Source organism: Lepus europaeus, chromosome 7 (genome assembly GCF_033115175.1).
Source record: "Lepus europaeus isolate LE1 chromosome 7, mLepTim1.pri, whole genome shotgun sequence".
Taxonomy (NCBI): domain Eukaryota; kingdom Metazoa; phylum Chordata; class Mammalia; order Lagomorpha; family Leporidae; genus Lepus; species Lepus europaeus.
The window spans coordinates 10,891,828-10,913,780 of record NC_084833.1 but is presented as its reverse complement, the minus strand read 5'-3'; the positions used below and the strand labels follow the sequence as shown (position 1 = coordinate 10,913,780).

Below are 21,953 nucleotides of genomic sequence, written 5' to 3'. Positions count from 1 at the left end.
TGATGATAGCTCTCCACAGATGTCACTTTTCTTGCTTGTGATCACTCTGAACCATACAGTGTGAGCAAATATCTTTGGAGATTCTGTGTAAACATTTAGAGTAAAGGGTCATGATGTCTGAAACTGACTTGACTCATTCACCTAAAATAATAATAAAAAATTCAAGAGCTAATGTGGTAAAATGCCGACAATAACTTGTCTGGGCGAAGTGTATTTAGGAATTGGTTGTACAGCTCTTGCAATTTTTCAGTGAATTCGAAATAATTTCAAACTTTCTTTGAATGGCTTTTTTGACAACAAAAAGTGAAGGGGACACACCAAAAGCAGATTACTGACGTTAACAAAGAGAGGTTATGGGGGCTGGTGTTGTGTAGTGAGTAAAGCTGCTCTCTATGATGCTGGCATCTCACATGGGCACTGGTTCAAGTCCCGGCTGCTCCACTTCCAATCAAGCTCCCAGCTAATGGCCTGGGGAAAGTAGTAGGGGATGACCCAAGTGGTTGGGCCTCTGCCACCCACATGGGAGACCAGGATGAAGCTCCTGTCTCCTGACATCAGCCTGGACCAGCCCTGGACATTGTGGCCATTTGGGCGTGAACCAGTGGTTGCAGGATCTCTCTCTCTCTTTCTGCCTCTCCCCGCTCTCTCTAACTCTGACTTTCAAATAAACAAATAAATCTTTTTTTTCTTTAAAAAGTGAGGCTGTGATCGGTGTCAATTCTGTGTTGTGAGAGCACCAACAAGGAGCTGGGTCCCGTGCTATTCCTTCTGCAACGGAGGCGAGGAGAGAAAGGCCCTGCATATTTGTACTGCCCATCGTGTGGCTCTATATGTTCTGTCAATGACCTATCAGGTCAGGCATGGATTACTACTGTATTATAAATGAGGACATTGATGCTCAGAGGCGGTCACTGAAGGTCGCAGATGTGGGAGCAGGATGTGACCTCTGTCTGTCAGCTCTCCTCATCACTTCTACGTATTGATTTCCCTATGCTCTGTGCCAGGCTAGGGCAGGTTCTGCAGAGAAAGGAGAGACTCAGATCTGCCCTCAGCTCCCAGCCCACTGCACGTGGTCAGGCAGCATCCGCTCCGTGCTGGGTGTGACACAGCCATGGGTGTTTGGGTGGAGCTGGACCCGAAGGTATGGAAGACTTAGCAGGGGGCTCTGTTCTTCCTCTGCCCTTCAGATTCCTTCCACTGGGACCTGGCCTCTGCTGTGAGCCTGGGAGAATGACCCCAGTGCTCTCGTGTACTCTGCTGTCAAACTGGGTTGGGCCCATGGGAGCCCCAGCAGAGCTCAGAGGGCAGAGGAGAGAGGGTGGCACGGGCACCCACTCCCACTCTGTCCTTGCTTATGGCTGCTGCGTTGTCTGGCCTGCAGCCTCTGCCAGGTTCTGGTAGTGCCACTCCCTCTCCTTCCCACTGCAGCTCAACACCCCTTCTGGGGTCTTGCTCTGGTTTGAATATTTGTCCTCCTGAACTCAGGGCTTTAAGTCTGATGTTAACAGGACTAAGAGGGTGGGAAGCTCAATACAATGACGGAGTTTAGAAGTGGGGCCTTTGGGGCGGGACTGGGATAGCTTAGGTCATTAGGGCAGGGTCCCTGCGATTGAATCCTGGTGGTTTTCTAGGACACATAGAAATAAACTGACTCGTGTGCACCCTGTCTCCTGCCATGTGATGCCCTGGGCTACCTTGGAACTCCACCAGCAAAAAGACCATCACTAGGGGCCACACTAGTGGGGCTCACATGATCTTAGACTGTGAACCTCCAAAGCTGTGAACCCCAAAATCTCTTTCCTTTATAAAGTAGCCTGCCTCCGGTATTTCATTACAGGGATGCAAAACTGGTTAGCATGGGTCCTTTACCTCTGCCCACTTCCCTGTACACAGTCCCTTCACTAGGTCTCTTCCAACAAATCTCTGGGCAGATCATCTGTTTCTGCAAGGACACCGACTGACATAGCAGGTGTCAAGAGAGAAGCACCTTCAAAGGGAACAGCAGGTGCCAAGGCCCTGAGGTGGGGCCCTTTGGAGGACTCAAATGGCCCAGGGCAACCAGAGGGCAGGAAAGCATGCTGTTTCAGTCCCAGCTCTTTTCTTTTCTTCCTTCCTTCCTTCCTTCCTTCCTTCCTTCCTTCCTTCCTTCCTTCCTTTCTTCTTTTTAACAGGCAGAGTGGACAGTGAGAGAGAGAGACAGAGAGAAAGGTCTTCCTTTTTCCATTGATTTACCCCCACAGTGGCCGCTGCGGCCGGCGCACCACACTGATCCGAAGCCAGGAGCCAGGTGCTTCTCCTGGTCTCTCCTGCGGGTGCATGGCCCAAGCATTTGGGCCATCCTCCACTGCACTCCCGGGCCACAGCAGAGAGCTGGACTGGAAGAGGAGCAACTGGGACAGAATCCGGTGCCCCAACCGGGACTAGAACCCAGTGTGCCGGTGCCGCAGGCGGAGGATTAGCCTAGTGAGCTGCAGCGCTGGCCATTCCCAGCTCTTAATACTGAAATTGGGAACTGTGACATCTCCCTCTGAACCCGACACCCACCCCTATTTGACCAACTCTATACTAAGTAAAGATTTCAACTGTTTGCACCCACAGAGACACACAAAGTATAAGGCACTGTTTTGAAGACAAGTTTACCATTAATTCTCATAGTACAATTCATTAAAGACAGAGGTCCTACATGGGGAGCAAGTGCACAGTGACTCCTGTTGTTGATTTAACAATTGGCACTCTTATTTATGACGTCAGTGATCACTGGAGGCTCTTGTCATGAGCTGTCTAGGCTATGGAAGCCTTTTGAGTCTACAAACTCTGTCAGTATTTAGAGAGAGCCATAATCAAAGTGGAAGTTCTCTCCTTTACTGCAGAGTAAAGTATCTCCTTCTTTGATGGCCCCTTCTTTCCATTGGGATCTCACTCACAGAGATCCTTCATATAGGTCATTTTTTTTTTGCCACAGTGTCTTGACTTTCCATGCCTGAAATGCTCTCATGGGCTTTTCAGCCAGATCTAAATGCCTTAAGGGCTGATTATGAGGCCAGAGTGCCATTTAGGGTGTTTGTCATTCTATGAGTCTGCTGCATGACCTTCTTCCCATGTTGGAACGTTCTCTCCTTTTTATCTATTGTTATTAGCAGACACTTGGTCTTATTTATGTGATCCCTTTGACACTTAGTCCTATCTGAATGATCAGTTATGCACTTAAAATTATCACTTTAACTAGTAAGATGGCATTAGTACCACCAAGCTTAATGGGATTTGGAGTCCAATGGCAAGTTTTTAGCTTTACTCTTAAGAGGTAAGTCTGTGGGAATGTGTGTCGAACTGCACATCTCCTCCCTCTCTTATTCCCACTCTTATTTTTTTACTGGGATCAATTTTCAATTGGATTTAAACACCTATGAATAATTCTGTGTTAAGTAAAGGGTTCAACCAATGGTATTAAGTAGAAAAAGAAAATAGTAAAAAAATAAAATAATAAGCTATTTCTTGACAGGACAAGAGCTGATCAAGTCATTGCTTCTCATAGTGTCAGTTTCACTTCTACAAGTTTCCTTTTAGGTGCTCAGTTAGTTGTCACAGATCAGGGGGAACATATGATATTTGTCTTTTTGGGGCTGGCATATTTCACTAAGCATGTTTTCCAGGTTCATCCATTTTGTTGAAAATGACTGAATTTCATATTTTTTTTTACCACTGTGTAGTATTCCATAGAGTACATATCCCATAATTTCTTTATCCAGTCTTCTGTTGTCGGACATTTAGGTTGATTCCATGTCTTAGCTATTGTGAATTGCTGGCTCCACTCTTGATACCAGCTTCCTGCTAATGTACACACTGGGAGGCAGCAAGTGATGGCTCAAGTGGTTGGGTCTCTGTCACCCATGTGAGATACCTGTATTAAGTTCTGGTTTCCTGACTTCAATCTGGTCCAGCCTTAGGTATTGCAGATATCTGGGGAGTGAATCTGTAGATTAGAGGTCTCTGTCTCTCTGAATCTGCACCCCCTTCCTTCTTTTTACTCTACAAATAAGTAAAAATATGTTTTAAAGGAAGGGTGAGCGTTGTGACACAGCAGGTTAAGCTACGGCCTGCAACACTGGCATCCCATATTAGAGCATTGGTTCAAATCCCAGCTACTCTGCTTTCTATTCAACTCCTTGCTCATATGCCTGGGAGGTAACAGGTGATGCTCAAGTACTTTGGTTCCTGCCATCCACATGAGACACCCAGATGGAGTTCCTGGCTTCCTCCTGGCACAATCTCAGCTGTTGTGGGCATCTGGGGAGTGAACCAGTGGATACAAGACCTCTCTCTCTCTCTCTCTCTCTCTCTCTCGTCATTCTACTTTTCAGTAGATGAAAAATAAATATTTTAAAATAAAAATAATACATAAAAGGAGAGAGTGAGGGGGCAGTCATTCTTCTCCTTAGAACCCAGAACCTCCATAACTAACCACTCTCCCAATAAGGCATGAATTCACCCACGCCGGCAGAGTCCTTAATGCCTTGACACCTCTGAAAGGCTCCTCCTTAATACCATTGTGGTAACATGTGCACTTGAACATGGGGTTCAGAAGGGACCCTTGCACTACAGCAGATACCCTGCATGTTGACCCTCGTGCTCCTTCAGTGGCAGCCTGCTCCTGTTAACTACCATCACTGCAGTGGCTCTCAGGCTACGCTCTTGGTTGTGGTGATGTCAGTAGGGCTCCTGTTTCTCCCTCTCCAACATGAGCCAGTGGAGAACAAAACCACAGCTGGCTCCTCGCTGTCACATCAGCTGCCTGGCATGTATGACCGAGGAAAGAAATGAGGAAAGCTCTCGTGTGTGTGTGTGTGTGTGTGTATTGGGGGATGACACAACACAGGAAGTGGGACAGAGGCAAAGGCTTCTGCTCAGATCTGCTACCCTGCCCCACCCCAGCAGCAATGGAGCCACAGTATGGCTGCTGTGAATCCCCTGCTGGCCCAGCTGCCCCAACAGTGGCTTTGCCCATTGGGGGCAAGAGACTCAGGATGAGCACTTTCAACACCCTCTGGCTACATCCCCAGCCTCCCTCCTCTGTAACCAAATGCAGAGAGTCACATGCTAGAAATCTCAACTCAGGTCATGGTGAGGATGGAACAGGGCCTGGGTAGGATCAGACAGGATCAGAGAAAGCTTATGAGGTTGAGTACACGAGAGTCATGTGGCATGAGCGATACCAGGACAAAGGAGCCATGTGGAGTGGGACACATTATCGGCAGAATGTTAACCTTTGTTCCCGAGGGACATTCACCCCCTAGGCTATCAGCTTCCATAGGTTCACTCTGGGGCCCCGGACAGGTGTGGCTTAGGGTAGCCACTGAGGGAGAAGGGGAGGGCTGGGAGGCCTGCCCAGAATCCCTTGAAGGACCTCAAGGGAAATTCCCTGGCTATGCTCCCGTTCCTGGGAATTTGCTACCCCCTGCTTTGTGACTTCAACCTCACTCCATCCTTCCCCTGCCATTCCAAAGTTCTGAACATTTCCTTTTCCACATCCAGTTAACCCTTACCCTGCTCAGTATTCAATTCCTGCACGGCCTTCCTCCAGCCCTTCTCTTGTATTTTACTTGATACAGGTATCAGGAACCTTTCCGAGGGCCCACCAGCCTGGTGTCAGGAGGTCGGGTTGAGCCTCCTGGCCATCCCTCCCCTTCCCAGAACTTGGCCACCAGCACATTCCTGCCCCCAGGAACCATGGCTTCCCCTTGACTCATAAAGTGCCCTTCAGACCTTTGGCCATGGTCCCCAGTTCTCTCCCTGCTCAAGGGCCTGCAGGTCTGCAGTCTAGGATTTTTCCTCAATTATTTCCTTGTGTCAAAATACACAAAACATAGAATTTATTATCTCAATCACTTGCAAATGTAGACTACTTTTAAAAAGGATTTATTTATTTGAAAGGCAGAGTTACAGAGAGAGAGAGAGAATCAATGTTCTGTCTACTGGTTCACTCCCCAAATGGCTGCAACAGCTGGGGCTGGGCCAGGCCAAAGCCAGGAGCCAGGAGCTTCTTCTGGGTCTCCCATATGGGTGCAGGGGTCCAAAGACTTGGGCCATCTTCTACTGCTTTCCCAGGTGCATTAGCAGGAAACTGGATCAGAAGTAGAGCAGCTTGGACTTGAACTGGTGCCCATATGGGATTCCGACATTGCAGGTGGTGGCTTAACCTACTGCACCATAGCGCTGGCTCCATAGAATACATTTTTTTAATTTTTTTTTTTAATTTGACAGGTAGAGTTATATACAGTGAGAGGGGGAAACAGAGAGAAAGGTCTTCCTTCTATTGGTTCACTCCCCAAATGGCTGCCTCAGCCGACGTTGCGCCGATCTGAAGCCAGGAGCCAGGTGCTTCCTCCTGGTCTCCCATGCAGGTGCAGGGGCCCAAGCACTTGGGCCATCCTCCACTGCCCTGCTGGACCACAGCAGAGAGCTGGACTGGAAGAGGAGCAACTGGTACTAGAACCCGGTGCCCATATGGAACGCCAGCGCCACAAGCAGAGGATTAACTAAGTGAGCCTCGGCACCGGCCCCTGTAGAATACATTTGTAAGAGTTCAATATATCCCTAACACTTTGCAATCATCACCACCTTCCATTTCCAACTGGGACTCTGTGCCCATTAAACACCAACTCCCCATCCCTCTCTCCCCAGCCATTGGTTACCCCTTTCTACTTTCTGCCTCTGTGAATTGTCTGACTGCTATAGGCATCTCCTGTAAGAAAAGGACCTCTTTGTATCCCATCAGCTAAGCATTAGTAAGGGGAGTCCCTACCCCACAGGGTTGATGAAGTGAGACTTAATCCAGATAACCATTGGCCTGTATCCAAGTTAGCCATCATCATGTCCAGGGGAGTCTGTGACTTACTTTGCTGGTCTCACTCTGCCTCCTTATCCCAGGCTGACTTGGAGGGCTTCCGCTCAGAGTTCAGGGTGGCCCCAGTGACCTGGCTGGGTGGAAGGGGCTTTGTTTTTCTGAACACCCCAGGGGCACAGGTTGTGAGGGGATGAGTATTATTTCTGCCACATACCATCTAGAATGTGGTTGCTGGTGCATGGTTAGAACACGGTTGTCCCTCTTAGTCCAAGCAGGACTTTTAGTCCCTAAGCTCTTAAATTAATGATATTAACTGGATGGAAACTTCATCCACCTCTAGTGTTCATCACTTTGGGAAGTGATGGACTAGACTGGGTCACTAGAGTGGAGCCCCCTTGACTGAGTGCTGGTGACTTTGAAAGAAGAGAAGACACAGACATGCGCACGCCTTGCCCATGCCATGTAATGCCCTGGGCCGCCTCGGGGCTCAGCCAGCAAGTTCTCTATCACCAGGACTGAGCTAGTGGGAAACGAATGATTTTAGACTGTGAGTCTCCGGAAACATGAGCCAAAAATGCATCTCTTGTCTTTATGAAGTAAGCCTGCTGCAGGTATTTTGTGGTAGCAATGGAAACCTAGTAGTCAAGGATGTGCTCAGTTTGAGAAAATCCATCAAACTATTCCCTTACGATACGTAATTTCTGTGTATATACTATCTTTCAAGAAAAGTTTAAATGATGATGTAGACTTATAAGAAGTCATGAACACTTCATTTTTCTTTTAAATCAAAGTTTCAAGACAGTGTGTCCTGTACTCTATGGTCAAATACTTTTAAGTTAATAAATGTTTATTTATATCATTAATGGTGATTAGTTATGAATAATGGGGTTATGACTATACATGTCCTGGGCTGAGACCTTGCTGGAAAGCTCTGGGAGACCAGGTGTCTCAAGGCCAATCAACCCAGCTCCATAGCACCTGTCACGCTAAAGTGCTCTATCTCTGGTTTGCCAGGAATGGTTTGTTGAACCTCATTCTGTTGCTTAATCTGATAAGTTCATGGAACATTGCTGAACACCTGGGCCCTTGGCAGGGGGCAGCCTGCATTACAGACTCCATCCCCAGTGTCTCTCAAGACCAAGCACTGCCACACTGAGTGCCAGCAGGGCTAATGGCAAGGTAAACGTTGTTGTCTAATCTTCCTGCTGGTCCAGCCTGGCACAGTGAGATTTCGTAGATTCCTAACTGGCAGCCTTGATTAACCAAGCTACTGACCAGGCGGCCCCAGAGTCAGGATTCCCCTCTGTCTCCCAGGATTCCTGGTAAAAGGGATCATGGAAATGGTTCCTCTGAATGTCCCTGGGGTGGTCATCACAGAATGCCCACATACACTCTAACATGTTGACAGGAACCAGGTGCAACAAGAGCCTTCCAAGGCCAGCGCTTTTCTGAGACCCAGGATCTAGTCCCGCCAGTGTCACTACTTGGTTATGAGAACCTGAACTGATCATTTAACCCCTCCATCTATGTTAGTGAGGATAAAGCAGAGTCATTTTAATAGAAAGAAGATCACGAATCATGAAGTGTTCAGAAAAGCAGAGCAGCTGGCGTTGTGGTACAGCAGTAGCACCCCACATCAGAGCACCAATTCGAGTTCTGGCTGTTCTACTTCTGATTCAGCTCCCTGCTAATGTGCCTGGAAAAGGAGTCAAGGATGGTCTAAGTACTTAGTCCTGCCACATGAGAGACTAAATGAGTTCTGGGCACCTGGCTTCAGTGTGGGTCAGCCCCAGTCTTTTGTGGCCATTTAGGGAGTGAAGCGGTGAATGGAACAGTGAGCAATTCTCTCTCTCTCTCTCTCTCTCTCTCTCTCTCTCTATATATATATATATATATATATACACACACACATATATATACATACATATATATATATATATATATATAACTCTGCCTTTCAAGTAAGTGAAATAAGTCTTTTTTAAAAAGGAAAGCAGAAATTTAACCAGAATTCTAGTATGGTATTGATGACGGTTTGCAGATAACCCAACCAGTGATGTCAACCTCCCCCTTTCTCAGATCATTCTCAGTGTCTGGAAATGGCCCCATGTGGGAAAGAGTGAGAAAAAACCAGGTGGGTCATAGTGGACTTTTTTTTATAGTTCATAAAAATAAAATGTATTTTGGCCGGTGCCGCGGCTCACTGGGCTAATCCTCCGCCTTGCGGCACCGGCACACCGGGTTCTAGTCCCGGTCAGGGCACCGGATTCTGTCCTGGTTGCCCCTCTTCCAGGCCAGCTCTCTGCTGTGGCCAGGGAGTGCAGTGGAGGATGGCCCAAGTGCTTGGGCCCTGCACCCTATGGGTGACCAGGATAAGCCCCTGGCTCCTGCCATCGGATCAGCGCGGTGCACCGGCCGCAGCGCGCCAACCGCGGCGGCCATTGGAGGGTGAACCAATGGCAAAAAGGAAGACCTTTCTCTCTGTCTCTCTCTCACTGTCCACTCTGCCTGACCAAAAAAAAAATGTATTTTGTTTTTTACTTCTGTATCCAGCAACTTTCTTTTTTTTTAATGGTAGACTTTTCAGGTTTCCAGACCTGTTCCCTATTGCTGATCACAAATTAACACACATTTAACTTCCTACAACTCACATGGATTATCTCATGGTTTCTGGGGGTCAGGAATCCAGGCTCAGCTCAGACAAGTTCTCTGGTTCAGAATCTCACAAAGTTGCTGACCATGGGTTAGACAGGGCTGTGGTCTCACCTGAGACTTGACTGTAGAAGAAACTACTTCTATGTTCACAGGGTTTTGGCAGAATTTAGTTCCTTGTGGATTGTCAGACAGGGACCCTCAGTTCCTGTGGCTGTTGGCGGAGGCCACCCTCAATGCCTTGCTGTGTGGGCCTCTCCATAGAGCAGCTTGCTCCTTAAGAACTGGCAGGGAGAAAGTCTACACAGAGTTGACCAGCAAAACAGAAGCACCAATCCTACACGTTGCAACACCAAGAGTGATGGTGTATCTGCTTTGTTGTATCCTATTGGTTAAAAGCAGGTCACAGGTCCTGACCATAATCATCAAGACTGGATTACAGAGATGCATGAATACCCAAGGACTAGGACAACTGGGGGCTGTTTTAGTTAGCTTCTCACTACTGCAACAAAATACCTGAGCCAAGCCACTTACAAAGAAAAGAGACTTATTCAGCTTGTGTGTGTTAGATATTCCAAGTCCAAATGGCATGGTGCATGATTTGGTTCTGGTGAGGGGTCCAGGGTGTATGGGAAATTGTGTCCAGAGGAAAGATCACATGGTAAGCCAGACACCAGAGAATGGCTGGGCCCAAATTTAGGCTTATAGCAGCCCTCACATGAGAAATGACCTCCATGGTCATGAATCCAATGATACAAAGACCTTCCACTAGGCCTCGCCTCCTAATGGTTCCACCCTCTATCAATAGTACCACCCCTGGGAACCAAGCATTTAACACAAGATCTACACTAATATACAAACTATAACAGGACCACCTTAGAAAAGTCTGCCCTGCTCCCTGAAGTGTGTCCCTAAGCATGTTGACTTTCCTCTGGGTGTCTAAATATCTCATGTGGGAAGACTTCATTGGCTTTCACCATCCAAGAGCTTCCCCCACAGTGATCCAGAGTCCCTCAGGTGGGAAAGTAAGTGGCCTCCCTCCCACTGCCCCATTGACCTCTTTTGAGATGTCTTGGAGGCACTGGGAAATCCAGGGGCTCCCCACATGGTCCCAGAGTCACTCCTGGGGGGAAAAGGAACTCCCTGCCATATATCTTCCTTGTAGTTCCAGGATAGCCTGACCCTGTACAAACCGTTCCCATGTAACTGGAATCTGTGCACCATATCTCCTATTAGAGTCTCCCTGACATCATCCTGGACAAGAGGGGTCTTTCAGGATCAAGATGACTTCATATCTCTCAGATACAGTCACAGTGGTGGCTTCAGTCAAGGACCAACAATGGGGTGCTGGGAGGTGCTGAACCCATGTTTCCCCTAGCCCCAGTCTAGGCTGTGCATGGGACCACCACACAAGTGTTCCCCTAGACCAGTTATAGAGCCACACCATGGGCTCAGGGAAAGTTTCTGGATCCCCCGGAGTACATCCAGTGGCATTCCTGGAAGAGCAGATTCCCCTGCCTCCTGCTTTACAAGAGATAAGGAATATTAAATAGATCCGATACCCATCCCACAGCATAGTCGAGGAAAGCCATGTGACCACTTCACAGGGAGCCTACTCTGATGTACTCATAATTTTTAATCTTATGCCATCAAGCCACACTGTACTGATCATAGGCTCCAGCAGGTCTCAACCACCAGGTTCTGGTGTATAACATTGAGTAAGGGAAGGACTTGCTCCCCAGAAACTGGAGGTAAAGGAAACACAACTTAATCTAAAGCCTGTCTGAACATTCTACCTTCCATGTCCTATCCACAGTCAGGTTTGTATGTTCCAGTCACATAGGCTTCTCCACCCGCAATGAGAGCCAACAGACCTTGGCACTTTTGTTCATCTTGACTTGATGAACCGCTGCCCCAGACCATGGCAGACCAGATTTCCCATTGGAATCTTCATCTTTCAACTTCTTAAAGCTCTCAACTGGGGTTCCTGCACAAACTTGTTTACAATCATCCAATGTTGGATGACCTGTAAGAGTTCCCTTGGGACCTTCCAGTCATCCAATGTTGCTCTAAAACCATTGATTTATGGGGAAACAACATGCATTTTTCATGAGCCAGCAGTGCTCCATTTAGATGATGCCAATTGCATTTGTGATATCAAAATATCACAATCATCAACAGTGGAATCTGTGCACTCTTCCTTTTATCAGGCATCATCAGGGTGTTGACCTTGGCACATCAGCGTCACAGTGCAGCTTCTTCACAGCCAGTTTGAACTGGTGTTTGTTGGCCCCGACATCCGCAATGAACACAGGTGTGTGGTTCTCTGTCTTCATCATGGCTGACTCAGGGTCGGGGGGACTTGATGAGGGCCCTGGGGTCGAGCCTGTTTCTCTGGGTAATGCTCTTCCAAGGACAGTGAATGTTGTCCAGAGACCCAGCTAGGCCATAGGAATATGAGTGACCTGTGCAAGCGGGAGTCTCTTTCCCCTTTATTTGATCTACTATAGAGAGTAATACCACAGGAATGGTGAGGGTTTTATTTTTTAGGTTTGCACTTTCTTCCACATCCAATGAACCGGTTCCCAGGGATTGGATCCACCCCAAAATTCCAATGGGAATTTGACATCTGGTAACTGCTGAGGCAGAATTGCTGCCCACACCAGAGATGAGCATGTAGCCACGCAGGAACTACAAGTTCCTCCACCCACCTTCTGACCTCCCAAGTCCTGAGCCTCTTGAGTTAAGAACAGTCTGGTAGACCCCACTCCACTGACACCAACTGTGACCAGACAATGCCCACACAGACCCTCACAAGGTCTCAAATTGGATTCTCCTACAGCTCTCTCTCGACACAGCTCACAGTGAAGCCAGATGTACAGAGACATTCTCCACACCCCAAAAACCAGTTCTGCAGAAGTCGACACAATCTGGGTGACCTCCCATTCAACTGGATTCAGTTCCACCCCCATCTTCCAGATGAGTGCACAGGATCAAGGCACCAGCCCACCCCACTTCAGTGCCAGGCTGAACATTGACAAGCTACCAATTTGGGTTCTCACAGCCCTTCCTCAGGTTCAGTTAATTGACTCATTGGCTCATGGGTCTAAGGGAAATATATTATGCTGCACAATTTAAAGGGTACAAACAGGCAGCCAGATGAGAAGATGGAGAGGGCAAGGGCTGGAAGGGGCCCAAGGCCCAACCATCTGGATTGGGAAGACCCTCCCAGCAGGGGGATAATTTCCTGTTTACATTCACATAACTCTAATAACCCACTGTCCAGAACCCTGAAACACTGTATATTTGGGGAAGTTTTTGGGTCTTCATTGGCATGACTATTGATAAACTGAATGGATGTTTCAGCATGGATTCTTCAGACTCCCTCCACCCAAGCGGCAGGAACCGTGTGGGGTGAGGCAGGTCTTAGCACCTACTATGTTACAATCACATAGCAGAGAATTTCATTATGGCTGGCAAAAGGCAGGGAGATTAGAGTTACTATGACCCACCAGGGGAAGAAAAATTCTAGATTCTGTGCCTCAAGGAGATAGGGAAGAGCCAGGAACCAGGGGGCAGAAACCAAATGTATCTACATATATGAAGATCTCATAAATCACACCAGCATCCACATGAAGTCATCCACACATGGAAGTGTGTCCTGGCCCCAAACCACCAATGCCCACAAGGTCTGGGGAGGCAAATACAGCAATGCTAACCATTAATAAGTGGACGATTGTTGTCAAAGAACCCCAACCAGCCAGCAACATCATCAATGCTGTGCTCAGAGCACTGCTGACCAATTTTGCCACAACACTGAGCTTGGGAAGTTGTACATGGACCCTCCCATTCCATTAGGCTCAGCCACCACTTCATGGATGTCTAGCTCTTGCCAGGTGCACTCCAACTGCGCGATGCAGTGTTAGTGGAAAGCTACTCAACTAGCAACTTCTCAGAACGTGACTCTGAGCAGAACAATCTTATCAGGAACAGTTCTGTTTAGGATTGTGATAATAGGTAGCATTTACAGGCTGATAAGGGCTATCACAGTCAGGACAAGGGCCATATATAAGCGGCAGCTCTTGCCTGCTTCTGCACACCTTCCACCTGTCCTGCCTTCTCCACTGACTTGGGAGCCAGGAAGAACCATGAAGTGGCTGCTGCTGCTCGGGCTGCTGGCGCTCTCTGAGTGCATCATCCACAAGTGAGTCTGGTGACCAGCAATGGGAAGAATGCCTCAAGGGCAACTTCCCAGCCCTCTGCTGCCTGCCTGTCTGTCATATTTCACCTTCCCTTCTTCTCATATGCAGTCTCCCTTCCTTGTCTCTCCTTCTGCTCTCATGGGGAGGCAGCCGTGGTTTGGTTTCAACCATATCATGGTGATCTGTAACCTCGCCTCTGTGCTGTACGGAGCTTCTCCCCTCCTCCTTCCTTCACTTCTCCTAAACCAGTTTCCTTGTCCTTCTCTGGCTTCTGTAGCAATTTCTAAGCAGGATCCTTGCCCTGTTATCCCTCCTCTCCTAACCATGCATGCACCAATGCTGTGCCCCAGGGTCCCCCTGGTCAGAAAGAAGTCCTTGAGGAAGAACCTGATTGAGAAGGGCTTGCTGAAGGAATACCTGAAGACTCACACCCCCAACCTGGCCACCAAGTACTTGCCCAAAGCTGCCTTCGACTCAGTGCCCACTGAGAGCCTGGAGAACTACCTGGATGTGAGTTATTGGCAGGGGGAAGGGGCAGCCCCAAGGACTGAGCCAGCAACAGAGAGGTTGTCTGGGGGACGTGAATGACAGCCAAGGAATGCTCCCTGGATCTCAGCAGCCAATGGCAGTTGAGGAAACTCACAATCATAACTGTTGCTGTCATTTGTTCATCATTCATTCATTTGTTCTTTCTTTTTTTTTAAAGATTTATTTTATTTATTTGAAAGACAGAGTTACAGAGACAGGTAGACACAGAGATAAAGGTCTTCCATCGCTGGTTCACTTCTCAGATGGCCACAACGGCCAGAGCTGTGCCAATCCAAAGCCAGGAGCCAGGAACTTCTTCTGGGTCTCCTACGTGGGTGCAGGGGCCCAAGAACTTGGGCCATTTTCTACTGCTTTCTTGGGGCATAGCAGAGGGATGGATCAGAAGAGGAGCAACCAGGACTAGAACCAGCGCCCATATGGGATGCTGGCACTTCAGGCCAGGGCTTTACCCCACCACGCCACAGCACAAGCCCCTATTCATCCTTTCAATGTTTATTTATCCTGAATGCCCTGATGGGTGTCAGGCCTTGCACCTGGTCCAGGGGCAGCAGTGAGCAAAGTCACAGTTCCATAGTGGGAGAAAAATGACCTCACTGAGCATCAACACTCAGTGACAATCAAGGTTAGGAAGAGGTCCACCAAGAAAAGGTGTCACTTGATGAGTGAGTGGCTCCTGTAGGACAGTATGGTTTCCTGGGGGTAGTGAAGGAATAGCAGTGTCTCCAAGAGAAGGAGAAAATTCCTGCAAGCAAGAGGGCTTGTGCTCAGCCTGTACCAATCTTGAGCCTCGACATTTGAGGAAAGAAGAAAAGAGTGTGAGAAAAGTGGAGAAGGAAGGAGGTGGTGCCGAGTCAAGGGCCATGAGTGGGACCAGTCACACAGAGGCCAGCGACTGACATAGTCTGGTCCCTAATTGCCACAGATTTATCTGAATCACTGGACTGGTACACTCAGACTCTTAACATGGGACCAATGGCACACTCTGGTCTTCAATAGACATGGTGTGTCCTCTGTGCGAGTAGAACACTACCAAGGGTACAAAGTAGCCTTGCCTGTGGTCAAGTGCTTTGCTTATGAGATACACAAGACCATTTATAAAACAGGGCTCTAATCCACACAGACCTGGTGATCTTGGTCAAGTCATTCACATTTTCTGAGCCTCAGTGTCCTGGTCTACAATACTGACCTCTTACAGTCACCATCCACGGGTGGCTGCAAGTCATTACCACCATAGAGCTTCTGAGTGTGCTTCCAACAGGCCCCAGCTGGTTCTTGGTAGAGCTCAGAAACACCATCCCATTTATTCATTGCGCAAATATTTATGAAGACATACTAAATGCCAGAGGCTCGACATTTGCTGTAGACACAACAGAGAGCAAGCCAAAGTTTGAGGGCTTACATTCAAGAAATGAAGACAAACCAGCGAGCATGTGATATGAATTACGATCATGAGAAGGGTTATAAAGCATAATTATTTAATTAATTAATTGTGGAAAGAGGAAAAGAAGGGGAGGGGCACTTTGGTTAAAGTGGTCAGGAAGTGCTTGGCAAAAGTGACACTGGACAAGAGCTCTGAATGATGAAGGAGTCAGCCAACGGATGGTCCAGGAACACACATTTCCACAGCACAACAAACAGCCAGAGCAAAGGCCCTGGGGTGGGATGGAGCTTGTCATTGTCCAAGAATAGTATAGAAATATGGAAACTGGGGACGATCTACCAAGGGGAAAGTGTTGGCATTGAGAATAAAAACCCTGAGTTTCCTTTCTTAAAATCTGCTGTCCACACTGAGGTTTGGGAATGAGAGATTCCCATGGGTTCCCTTGTTTAACTGACGTGCATGTCTCCAGATCAGCAAGTTAATGGACAAGCATCTGAGGCCTAACTGGTTGGGTGCCAGACGTTACACCCTACCCTCTGAGGTGTGCTCTCCAGAAGGGCGAGACTGACATGCCTTGCTGAGAGAGGATAGCAGATCTGCCTCAGTTATGAATGTTCTTAGCATAGAACATCAGAGGCAATCAGGGAGCAGTCAGAGAAGACATCAAGGAGGTGTGAGCAGGGCTGGGATTTGAAGGAGTGTGCACTTCATAGGGAAGTGAGAAGAGAAGAAGAGACGATGGAGGCTTGGATAAGGAACTGCTCTGGAGGGAGGCTCAGATGAGGAGTTACAGGTCTTTGAACTGTGCTGTCCTGGCCCCTGCAGACTGAGTACTTTGGCACCATCGGCATTGGAACCCCCCCTCAGGACTTCACAGTCATCTTTGACACCGGCTCCTCCAACCTGTGGGTGCCCTCTGTCTACTGCTCCAGTGCTGCCTGCAGTGAGTGCCTGCCATGCCCAGTCCTGTTTGTCCTATGCTGTCCAGCAAAAGCTGATGTTGGGTCCATTGACCACTTAGAGACTTCTCACAGCTCCCACTTCAAACCTGAAGGAGTCACTTGGGGACAAGTTTCTCCAGGCAGCTCTAGGAGCCATCATTGGGCAAAGATGATCAGGAGATAAAGGTATGACTTGGAAATGGGCAGATGGATTCATGGAGGAGAAAGCCTGTAGTAGTTCAAATTGAGGCACGGATAAAACCCATGGAGACTAATCATTGCTTTGCTAATGAAGGAGACATTGCAATTGAACATGTCAATGTCATTGTCATTGGAAGTCACCACACTGTTTCAAGCTCCAACCTCTTACTGTTGGGGCTGAGCTTCAATTAAGAGGAGGTGCCAGGAATCAGCGGTGTCCTAACTGAAGCCTTGGTTGTGCAGGGTCTGTGATAGTACTCAGCACCATGGACAGCCACACTGATGTGCTCAGGGTTTGCTTGGGTGCCTTGGGAGGAATTATGGTAGGCTGGGATCATCCACCAGTGAGGTGGTGCTGACTGCCAAAAACTTGCGATTGGAACCTGAAATTTCTGCAATCCAAAGACCATCTTAAGGTCACACTGTAGCAAAGGTCATCTCTCTCCTCCACAAGAAACTCCAAACCAAGAAGAAAGGCACATCTTACCACCACTGTCTTTCCTTTGGAGTTTAATAATGTCACTTCTTGCCTTTGCAGGCGTCCATAAACAGTTCAACCCTGAGGACTCCTCCACCTTCCAGGCCACCAGCGAGTCTCTCTCCATCGCCTATGGCACTGGCAGCATGACAGGCTTCCTGGGATACGACACTGTGCAGGTAAGCACTTGGGGGCTATACACCCTCACACTGTCTGAGCTTTGAGCCAGTTTCCAAGGACTTGGGGACCACAGTGAGTTCCCAAAGCAAGTTCACGCTAACAGTATGGATCTCAGAGATCACACAAGAAATCTAACAGGCAGTGCAGGGAGGATGTGGCAGAGCTGTCACACACACTCAGGGGTTAAGCCATAAGAGCATTGTAGGAGTAGTGCCTGGGAAACTCAGCCATGCTCAGTGCTGAATGGAGGAAGTGGGGGGACAGTTGCTCAATTCTCTTTTAGCATCTCCTCCACACCCTCCTCCTCCCTTTAGTCACATGAGCTCCACAAATCTCCAGGCATGGCAGGGGTAAAGTGCTCTAGGTTGCTGGAGCCTGCCTTCCATCTGCCCAACCGAAATCCAAATGCACAGTGACTATCCATCCTGCAGCAATATCTCACAGTGAGTCACACACTGTGGCCACCTGACAGCAGCTGCCAAGGTTCTGCCCAATGGGGAGTCAAGAATTTCAGGGATAGTCCTCTTCCTGCTTTCTGCCTTATTCCCTGGAAGCTAAGTCCTCCGGGAAATGAAGCAGGGTCACTCTGAGTCCAGGGCTGGAGCCCAGAAGTGCTCCATGAACAGGTGCTCATTGTGGACCTCTTCTCTGTGCCCCTTCACAGGTTGGAAACATCGAGGACACCAACCAGATCTTTGGGCTGAGTGAGTCGGAGCCCGGTTCCTTCCTGTACTACGCTCCCTTCGATGGTATCCTGGGTCTGGCCTACCCCAGCATTTCCTCCTCCGATGCCACGCCCGTCTTTGACAACATGTGGGACCAGGGTCTCGTGTCCCAGGACCTCTTCTCCGTCTACTTGAGCTCGTAGGTTTTGGCTAACCTGGGGCCTTTCCCACACGGACCATTTTCACCTGGTCCAGCCAGGGACCTAACTAGGGTTGGGTGGGCTGGGAGGATCTTAGAAGAATGAGATTTGCAAACTCACTGTCAAATTGTGTGCATTTTCCAAGAACATTTTACAAACTCCTTGTATGTACAGATTGCAAAATATTTTGCACCAATATAAATTCTCTTGAATTTTATTTTTCTGGGAAAATTTTGAAATACCCTCATATATCTTGAACAATGACATTTCAAACTAATGAAAGCAAGGTTCTTCTTATTGAGTTAGTTCTAAAAATGATAGAAGAATAACTCAGGTGGGTTTTGCTGTGTAGACTTTTACCCAATTGTAGCCAAGGCTGTCTGCAACTTTCCTCTGTTTCTCATATCCTCCCCATGACACCATTGGCCAACGGTCATATTTTGCTTCAGGCATTAATATTCTGCTAGGTGCTGCACTGTGCACTAACATGTTCACTGTAAACTGGGTGAGTAAATGTGATTGAGGTTGAGTCTTAGAAATGGTCAGTATTTTTTTTTTTTTACTAATTTCTTGTTACCATCTATACCTGCTTTCTATCTAACCTGAAACATCAGATTTAGCCAATGGACTCTGCAATATCAAAGAATCCTTTGTGAGAGTTCTTTTATCCTTCGTACCCTTGGCCACTCAATCTTCAGGTGCCTCTTAAACATAACGTGCTTTCATGAGTGCTTAAGTATCTTTTGTGGGTCACTGCATCTCCCCAGCTACATAAAGATTCTAGAAATCAGCCCTATGGACTTTTTAGGGCAGGTAGTTGCATGTTGTTGGGCAGTCCCATGGACTGTAGTTTGTGTAGTAGGTCCCCGACCCTGACCTATTGCACCTCAGTAGCACCCCTGCCTCCACCCAACAACAATAATCAGAAATGTCTCTGGATATTGGCCACACTAGCCCTGAACGAGAAAGAGTGATCTCCACCATTAAGTCCTTAAATGCCCAAACTGCCTGAATTCAATTCACTTGTAAACCCCAGGGAAACTTAATGAATATCAGGGTGCAAACCATACAGCAGGGAACCCAAATTTCTAGGTTCTATGCTTGACCACAACTACACAACTATGTGAACTCCAGCAAGTTGCCTTCCTTCTCTGAGACACAGTGTCTTGTAGAGTCGAAATAATAATACAGACCACTGTGTGGACCTGGTGTTACATTGAAAGAATCCACAACAGTCACACATTCAGCACAGCTCCTGGCACTGAAAAGTACCCCATCGAGGGTAGCTCTTGGGCTGTACATAGCAGATATGCAAACCATGAATTAATGAATTCCTGTCTTCTCCCCTACCCCTCCTTTTTCCACAGTGATGATGAGAGTGGCAGTGTTGTGATGTTTGGTGGCATTGATTCTTCTTACTACACTGGAAGCCTGAACTGGGTGCCTGTTTCTTATGAGGGCTACTGGCAGATCACTGTGGACAGGTGAGACAGCACCACTGCATGTGATCCTGGGCTGAGCCCTGATCCCACTTCTTTATGGACTTGTTGTTGATCTGATGTCCAAATCTACCTGGAACAGCCAATACAGGGGAGAGCTGGAAACTGGTCAAGCTACTGAGAGCTTTCAAAAGGCACGATACTTGACGTGGAGGAGAGGGCTGTCTGGGAGCCCAGCTCCTCAGCAACGATGGGACAACCACTTCCTTGTGCTGTAATGTGTGATGATCACATTACAGCACACCCAGGAAAGGTTAACAAACCTACCTCCATACCTCTCCGTATTTAGGGAACCTGGAAAGCAGCACACAATCTGCCGTTATAGCAAGACTGCATTTGGTTGTCTAGTATTAGGGTGAAATGACTGAAAAATTTTCACAGACCAAGCATGCCCTGGCCTTTGAAGCCTGAATTCCAGTTGTTCTGCCCCTGTGGAGGGCCCAACTAGGGTCACATGTGTAACCCTGAGAACTCAAGGTCCTTTCCTTGCATCTCACCCTCAGCATCACCATGGATGGAGAGACCATCGCTTGTGCTGATGGCTGCCAGGCCATCGTGGACACGGGCACCTCCCTGCTGGCTGGCCCCACCAGTGCCATTTCCAACATCCAGAGCTACATTGGAGCTTCTGAGAACTCTGAAGGCGAGGCAAGTCCAGCCTCAAATGCTCTCTGCTAGACACTGGGGCGGGGGGGAGTACCATGCACAAGGGATGAGCCCCTTCTAACCCCCACACTCGCACCTTCCAGATGATCGTCAGCTGCTCATCCATGTACTCCCTGCCCAACATTGTCTTCACCATCAATGGAGTCCAGTACCCTGTGCCCGCCAGTGCCTACATCCTGGAGGTAAGGGACCACTCGGCCAGGCACGGATGGGGCCACACAAAAGGAGGCTGCACACTGCCCTCTACAAGGGGGAATTCACTCTTCTCCCTGCTGAAGCCAAGAGGCAGACTGACCCCGGCTCTGCATGGCCAGCAGACAAAAAGAGCCTATCACAGCCATGCAGGAATGAGAATTGGAGGAAGCCTCTAAAGGAAAAGTGAGGCAAAAGATGATGGTGTGAAAAGGGGATTCTGATATTTAGACCTGCATCTGACTCCCTGGTCTCAATGTCCTGTCAATCATTTCTGAGCAAGGTGCATGTTCTCTTAGCATTCATTTCCTCACTAGAACCAGAGGTGGCAGCTCATCCCACCGTGTGTGCACTTAGGGGGCTTTGGTAAGACGAGCACAATTCAGTCCAACGACCTTCAAGAAACTCCTTGGTTCCTTCTACAAGGGCTGACCTTACTCTGGGAGAAATATTCACACCTGGTGCCTTCTCTAGGCAAGTGCAGCCTTGCAGCCCAGGCTGAGCAGAGTAACACAGGGAGGAGGAGGAACCCCTGGCTGTCAGCTGTGCCACGGTGGCGACAGAAATAATGAGAAGTGGCTACACCCTCAGGGAATCCAAATCTCCTTCCCAGATCCAACTTTAACTTCTGCCTAAACCCCAATGCTGAGGTCAGGGTTCCTGTGTCTGCCAATGGCAGCATACAAGCCTGGCAATCTGTCCCATCAAGAGTGCAGGGAGCAGCTCCTGCAAGCTGATTCGAGCCCAACAACAGCCACATCCCTGGAAAATGAGCCACAAATCCCCCCTTGGCATGACACCTGCAGCCAGATTGGGGAGCCATTCATGGTTATCACCCAGTGCTTGTAACCCTCACTCTGTTCCCCATCTCCTGTGCTATTTTCTGCTCTACAGGAAGATGACGCCTGCATTAGTGGCTTCGAGGGCATGAACCTCGACACCTACACTGGCGAGCTCTGGATCCTGGGTGATGTCTTCATCCGCCAGTACTTCACTGTCTTCGACCGGGCTAACAATCAGCTGGGCTTGGCTGCTGCAGCTTAAGCCTGCAGCTTTGAAACCACTTCCCAACAGATTTGGCCTACTCCTGCACCTCCTGTAGGTGGACGGACTTCTCCTGATTGTTCTTCTGGAAACACAGTCACCTTCCAATAGAAGTAGTTGGTTGGCCCTGTTCCCACTCACACCCATAATGTAGAATAAAAACAGCTGATGAAAACATGTTTGTGGCTCCTTCTCCTCACTAGTATGTCTCCTCCCATTGCTGGGGTCAGAACACCAGGCAGACAAGCAGAAATGATCATGT

General features: G+C 48.4%; 1 protein-coding gene across 1 annotated transcript; it reads left to right on the top strand.

Annotated features, from left to right (window-relative positions):
* Positions 1 to 13,641: 13,641 nt before the first annotated feature.
* LOC133764173 (pepsin-3) lies at positions 13,642 to 21,691 on the top strand. The gene is made up of 9 exons (XM_062197848.1): positions 13,642 to 13,697; positions 14,046 to 14,205; positions 16,451 to 16,568; positions 17,306 to 17,424; positions 18,090 to 18,289; positions 19,658 to 19,774; positions 20,293 to 20,437; positions 20,539 to 20,637; positions 21,542 to 21,691. Exons 1-9 carry the CDS (start codon positions 13,642 to 13,644, stop codon positions 21,689 to 21,691), a joined length of 1,164 nt encoding a protein of 387 aa, XP_062053832.1.
* The last annotated feature ends 262 nt before the right edge of the window (positions 21,692 to 21,953 follow it).